This window comes from Trichechus manatus, unplaced genomic scaffold, assembly GCF_000243295.1.
Source record: "Trichechus manatus latirostris isolate Lorelei unplaced genomic scaffold, TriManLat1.0 scaffold00111, whole genome shotgun sequence".
NCBI classification, from domain to species: domain Eukaryota; kingdom Metazoa; phylum Chordata; class Mammalia; order Sirenia; family Trichechidae; genus Trichechus; species Trichechus manatus.
This window is the reverse complement of record NW_004444047.1, coordinates 2,870,854-2,877,449: the sequence shown is the minus strand read 5'-3', so window position 1 is coordinate 2,877,449 and position 6,596 is coordinate 2,870,854. Positions and strand designations below refer to the sequence as shown.

The 6,596-nt window shown below is 57.6% G+C and overlaps 1 protein-coding gene across 1 annotated transcript in view; it reads left to right on the top strand.

The window, feature by feature from the left end:
• Positions 1-6,596, top strand: part of ACOX3 (acyl-CoA oxidase 3, pristanoyl) — a 55,661-nt gene that overhangs the window by 40,285 nt on the left and 8,780 nt on the right. Inside the window, exon 14 of the mRNA XM_004383501.2 lies at positions 1,755-1,870. Within this exon, the coding sequence (XP_004383558.1) occupies positions 1,755-1,870 (116 nt within the window). The remainder of the gene's footprint in view (positions 1-1,754; positions 1,871-6,596) is intronic.

Below are 6,596 nucleotides of genomic sequence, written 5' to 3'. Positions count from 1 at the left end.
CGTCGTGTGAGTCCCGGGCTCACGTGGTACAGGTGGTGAGGTCAGTCATGTGGGTCCTGGGCTCACCGGTACAGGCAGTGCCTGGGGAGGGCTGGGGCAGAGGGTGGGCAGAGCCTCGTGGACAGTGGGGCCGGCTTGGTGGAGAGGAACAAGTTGAGCGGCCTCTGGCTGAAGCTAGCTCCTTGGGTTTTGTTGCCGTGTAAATAAACCGTGGAAGCGCTGACTCAGTGACGCCCACCTCCCTTTGCCATGGTGACGGTCGGTCCTGCCGGGCTGTGTCGAGGACACGGTGGGCTCTTCAGAGACCCCCCAGAGCAGGCACTGGTGAGCGGGGACGGACTTTGTGGCATCATGCTGGTGTTTGAGTGTCAGCGCGAGCTTTGGGGGCACATCCTGCAGGTGGAGCCCAGGGCGGCACACATGGTTCACGCGCTCAGCTGCTGCCCAAAAGGCTGGAGGTTCCAGTCCACCCAGAGGCACCTCAGAAGAAAGGCCTGGCTGTCTGCTTCTGAACGGTCAGCCACTGAAAACCCTGTGGAGCCCAGTCCTGCTCTCACGCGTGTGGGTCGCCATGAGTTGGAGTCGACTCCACGGCAGCTGGTTTGGGTTCTTTTTCCAAGAGTGGCCCCTGGCTCACCTGGCAGGCCTGCAGCAGGTGCCCGTCTGGGGTTACCCGCCACCCCGCCGCCGCTACTAGCCGCCAGACAACAACTGTGCAGAGGACCCCCAAGCCCCACTCTGCCTGGGGCCTGGAGCCTGGGTTCACATCCAGGACAGTTAGTGCCGTGTGGAGGCTGAGTCCCAGTCTGCTTGTCTGTGAAGTGGGTTTCTCTCAGCTGTCCGCTGAGGATTACGCGACGTGGCCACTGTGGAACGGTCTGTGTGTGTGATGGGAACCAGCAAATGGCGAGTGTCCTCCTCGTAGCAAGGGTCCTTCGGCCCCAACCCCCTGTGGCCAGGCCCGATTTCCTTCCCGGGAACCCATGTCGCGTCTGCACCTCGGTGTCCTCATCCCCAGCGTGGACAGCGTGGCACTGCTTGACGGGATCACTGCTCGGGAAGGTCCCTGAGTTAGCGTGCCTCAGGTTCTCGGGGCCCCGGGGGGCTGTAGGAAGTACCCTATCAGTGCCATCATGGCTGAGGGGGGGGGACCCTCGATGTGGGGTGCAGCCACCCGGGAGTCTTCATGTCTGTGCGCCTGTCTGTCTGACATCCGGTCTTGGCCCTTCCCTGCTCCCCGCCTTCCTCTGCCCAGCCTCATGGGGGAGGAACGAGGCGAGGCTGAGGTGGATCCCAGCCCAGTGGCCCATCAGTCCCCCACCGCACCAGGAGCCAGACCACTAAAGTGGAAAAGGTGCCGGGAAAGTCCTGACACCCATCCAGACCCTCATGGCACTGAGGGGACAGTGCCCCATCTCACGTGGGTGGAACCTTCAAGCACGAGCCAGAACGTGTCATTCCTTATAACCCAGGCTCAGGGTAGCCCACGGCCCCGCAGCCTCCGTAGTTCCGGACGGCATGGACACCTCAGGACAGCCTGGTGCAGAGCCAGCACATGCCGGCACCCGGCCTGCACCCACCGGCGGCGGTGACCCCCTCCGTGTGCCTCAGCGTCCTTATCTGTAGGCCCCACCTACACATCTGTGAGGCAGATTAGTCACATGCCGGGTGCTGGGACGCGTCTGGCTTGGTACGCGCTGCACACCTGCTGGCTGCTGCGTGGTCACCGTCCCCTTCTGTTTCTTGTCTCGAAGCCCCCCTGGCGGCGTACAAGTGGCTGATCTGCTACCTGCTGCGAGAGAGTGACCGAAAACTGAACCACGAGAGGAGCTCGGGAAGCAGTGACTTTGACGCAAGGAACAACGCTCAGGTATACACCCAAAACCGAACCCGCTGCCGTTGAGTCCGTTCTGACTCGTAGCGACCCTATAGGATAGAGGAGAACCACCCCACGGGGTTTCCAAGGAGCGCCTGGTGGATTTGACCGGCCGACCTTTCGGTGCGCAGCCGAGCGCTTAACCACTGCGCCATGAGGGTTCCACCCTCAGGTACACGTGTGCCTGAAAGTTGCTTTTTATTAGTGTTTGCTCCCCTTTATGGGCTGCTGTGTCCTAGCAGCTCCACCCTCTGGTGTCTGTGACCTTGGGCAGTCACATGACCTTGCACCCCGGTTTGCTGGTCTGTGAAATGACCGGGGCGGGGGCGGTGGACAGTGTACTCAGAGAGCCTGATGGTGGCTGGCCCGTGATTGGTGAAGTTGGAACGTTGGGCTGTGTGAGCTGGTGACGCAGTGGGCTCTGGGCCAGGACCTCGACTGGGACTTGGGCACTCCCTAGTGACCACCAGGCGTCACTGAGTCGCCAGGGCTCCCCTAATTCATGGAGGCCACCTGTCACCTGTGCTTGTCATCATTGCGGTCACTGAGGCGCCCTGGGTGTGAACGGTCCAGGGAAGGCTCTGGAAAGTGAGCTTGTCACACCTGGATGAGACTTTCACATTCTGGGAGCCACAGTGTGGAAATGCCCTGTTGCAAAGCACCCCGTTGTGCCAGAGTCTGGTTGTGATCATGGCCCACATACCGCTTGTCTTAGTCATCTAGTGCTGCTGTAACAGAAATACCACGAGTGGAGGGCTTTAACAAACAGAAGTTTATTCTCCCACAGCCTAAGAGGCTAGAAGTCCGAATTCAGGGCGCCAGCTCCAGGGGAAGGCTTTCTCTCTCTCTGTGTCAGCTCTGGGGGAAGGTCCTTGTCATCCATCTTCCCCTGGTCTAGAAGCTTCTCAGCTCAGGGACCTTGGGTCCAAAGGACACACTCTGCTCCCAGCTCTGTTTTCCTGGTAGTATGAGGTCCCCATGTCTCTCTGCTTGCTTCTGTCTTTTATATCTCGAAAGAGAGTGACTGAAGACAGTGTCTAATCTTGTAGGTGGAGTCCTGCCTTGTTAACATAGCTGCCTCTAATCCTGTCTCATTAACATCGTAGAAGTAGGATCTACAACACAGAAGAAAATCACATCAGGTGACGAAATGTTGGACAGTCACACAATACTGGGATTCATGGCCTAGCCAAGTTGACACACAAATTTTGGGGGGACACAGCTCAATCCATGACACGGCTAATGCTGGGAAGCTCATAAAATGACTGTATTGCTTTTTCCTGGGTATTGATCTTCCAGGTCCTACGTCAGACTCAGTAACGAAGCTGCCCTTGAGAGCCCAACTCAGAACAACCGCCACTGTCCCCGCCCCATGCCCTGCTGCAATCCCCAGACCGTCAGACGATGCAGCCTCCAGCCAGGAGTAAAGCCAGCGGCGTCTCTAGAAATTTCTGTCGTGCCTGCCTCAGGGGAGGAGAGCAAAACAATGATGGGTCTTGGTTTGAAAGGCTGCCACCGAATGTGGATAAACCAGGATCCAGTTTATGGCGTAAAGATTCTCTCAGCAGCTTCCCAAGATCAGTAGGACGTTCAGCTCAGCACCACCACAGAGGCCAACACTGTTGTTAAGTGCTGTTGAGTCGGTTCCGACTCCTAGTGACCCTGTGTGCCGCAGAACAAAACCCTGCCCGGTCCTGCACCATCCTCACCATCGTTGTTACGCTTGAGCCCATTGTTGCAGCCACTGTGTCAATCCATTCGTTGAGGGTCTTCCTCTTTTTCACAGACCCTCTACTTTACCAAGCTTGATGTCCTTCTCCAGGGACCAGTCCCTCCTGATAGCATGTCCAAAGTATATGAGATGGAGTCTCACCATCCTCATTTCTGAGGAGCACTCTGGCTATACTTTTTCCAAGATAGATTTGTTCATTCTTCCGGCAGTCCGTGCTATATTCAATATTCTTTGCCAACACCACAGTTCAAAGACATCAGTTCTTCTTCGGTCTTCTTTGTTCATTGTCCAGCTTTCGCATGCATATGAGGCAATTGAAAACACCATGGCTCGGATCAGGCGCACCTTAGTCTTCAAGATGAAATCTTTGCTTTTTAGCACTTTAAAGAGGTCTTTTGCAGCAGATTGAGACCAACAATAAACAGAACAAAAAAAAAAAAACCAAACCCGTTGCCGTTGAGTCTATTCCAACTCACAGCCACCTATAGGACAAAGTAAAACCGCCCCGTAGGGTTTCCAAAGAGCGGCTGGTGGGTTTGAACTGCTGACCTTTTTGTTAACAGCCATAGCTCCTAATCACTAGACCACCAGGACTCCAACAGGAGGAGGCAGGAAATGGTCCCTCTGGAATGGGCCACCTCTGCACCTGCTTTGGCCATTTAGAGACTCATCGGCTCAGATGAACTTGCCCCACGCTCTTCTCTGCATGCCGGATTATCTTTCTGGAACTGGACATAGAGCCACTCCTCCAGGCTGTGAACTGGTGGGTCCGCTTCCAGCAGTGCCTGAGTCCCCTGGAGCGGCCTGGAAAGTCACACCTGAGCCCACTGTGCTGCCCTGTAGCCCCCGTTCCAGGTAGCACGTCTGGTCGCTACCTCTGTGTTCACAACTGTCAACCCTGCTCGCTGAGCGAAACTGTCCGGCCAAAGTCCGGGCCACCAGCAACAGGTTGACTCACATACAGCCAGCGAGTGGACAGGAACCTTCCCTCCACAGAGAGGAGACACCACGGTCAGCTTCCATAGTGGGCACTAGTGCCCATGGCTGGCGGGTCAGGCCCCGCAGCCGACGCAGGGCTGGTGGTCTGAGTGCACCCCTCTTCTGCTGCAGCTGAGAGACCCCATTCCCTCCCCCCAGGAACAGATAGAGTGGCGACGGTGGCGTGGGCCAGGTGCCACATGACACAGACATGCGCAGAGCAGGGGGAAAGTTTACTGTGTACCCCAAACGGAGGGGAGGCTCCCCGATAAGGGGAAGAAACTGGGAGAGAGAGAGAGGCTTGGCTCTCGTTAGGTGGCCCGCATGAGAGGCAGAGGGGCCGCAGCAGCCCGGCCTCCCGCGATGGCCAGTAAACATGAAGTTTCTCAAGAGAGGAGATGAAGAAGCGGAGGGCGTGTGGGGCGAGTGCCGGGTGTCCGTCCACGTGACTTCACAGCTTGTGGGTGTTGAGCTCCATCGTGCGAGGAGTAATTCACCTTCAGAGCTTCCTTAAAGAACCACGTGCTAGTGTTTCCATGAGCACAGAACAGGGAAGGACGGGGCGCAGGTGGCCAGCACTGGGGTCGGGCTCAGCCAGACAGGAGGTCGTGGAGGTTACGGGGAGCGACGGATCACTGAGTGGGGTGGGGGCTGTGGAGATGAGCAAATCCCCAAGAGGGATTGTCCTTGTCCAGGCCTGGTCTGGATCACAGAGGATGTTCAGAGGGAGCCCTGTCCGTGCCTGGTCTGGATCACGGAGGATGTTCAGAGGGACCCCTGTCCGGGCCTGGTCTGGATCACGGAGGATGTTCAGAGGGAGCCCTGTCCGGGCCTGGTCTGGATCGCGGGGGATGTTCAGAGGGAGCCCTGTCCGGGCCTGGTCTGGATCGCGGGGGATGTTCAGAGGGAGCCCTGTCCGGGCCTGGTCTGGATCGCGGGGGATGTTCAGAGGGAGCCCTGTCTGGGCCTGGTCTGGATCGCAGGGGATGTTTACAGGGAGGCCTAGGCCATTCTGACAGCTGGGACTCTCTAGGTGCCCCGGGCTGGGCCTTACGGAGCTCTGGGGGAGATGGAGTTCCTTTCCGTAGGGACACCGTAGCAGCAAGGCCCGTGAGAAGAGAACGTCGGAGAAGATTTACAGAACCTCGCATGGGACAGGCCTTCCTAGTTCCACCGGAAACTCGGGAGCTGGAGAAGAAAGGACAGCTGTCAGATTCGAGAGTGTACAAGTTCAACAAGTCTGAACAGCAGAAGATAGTATAAACAGAGACAAAAGACAAACAACAGACGGGGTAAATCCCACGGGACCCCTGGTGTGGGAAGAGGGTCTACAAATGGAAAAAAGCCATGCTCAGCCTGGCTGGAAAGCCGGCTGCTGCTCGGAAGGGCTCTCTGCCCAGCAAGAATCTGAGGACCACACATTATCCTGTGTCTCGGAATCGCCGTGACGAAGCACCGCGACCAGGGGGCTTCCAGCGCCAGCAGCCCCTGCTCTCACAGTCTGGAGTCTGGGAGTCTGAAATCCGGCGTCAGCAGGACCACGCTCCCTCCGGAGCCTCTAGCGGGGGATCCTTCCTCATCTATCCTGGGTTCTGGTGGCCTCAGGCCTCCCCGGCGTGTGGCTGCACACTCCAGTCTCTGCATCCGTCTTCACGTAGTGTCTCCCCTCTCCTTGTGAGGACACCGATTATTGGATTAGGCCAGCCCCAGGTCACTGTGACCTTATTAACTTAATTACATCTGCAGAGACCCTGTTTCCAAAAAGGTCCCATTCACAGGTTCCAGGGTTAGGACTTCAGTATACCTTTTTGAAATGAGCCATGGTGGTGCAGTGGTTAAGCACTCTGCTGCTAACTGAAAGCTGGTTACATGTGCTATGTGCGGTCTCTCGGGTGTGCACCGCGTCCCTGGTCGCCGTGCCGCGCGCGTTCTCTCGGGTGTGCGCCGCGTCCCTGGTCGCCGTGCCGCGCGCGTTCTCTCGGGTGTGCGCCGCGTCCCTGATCGCTGTGC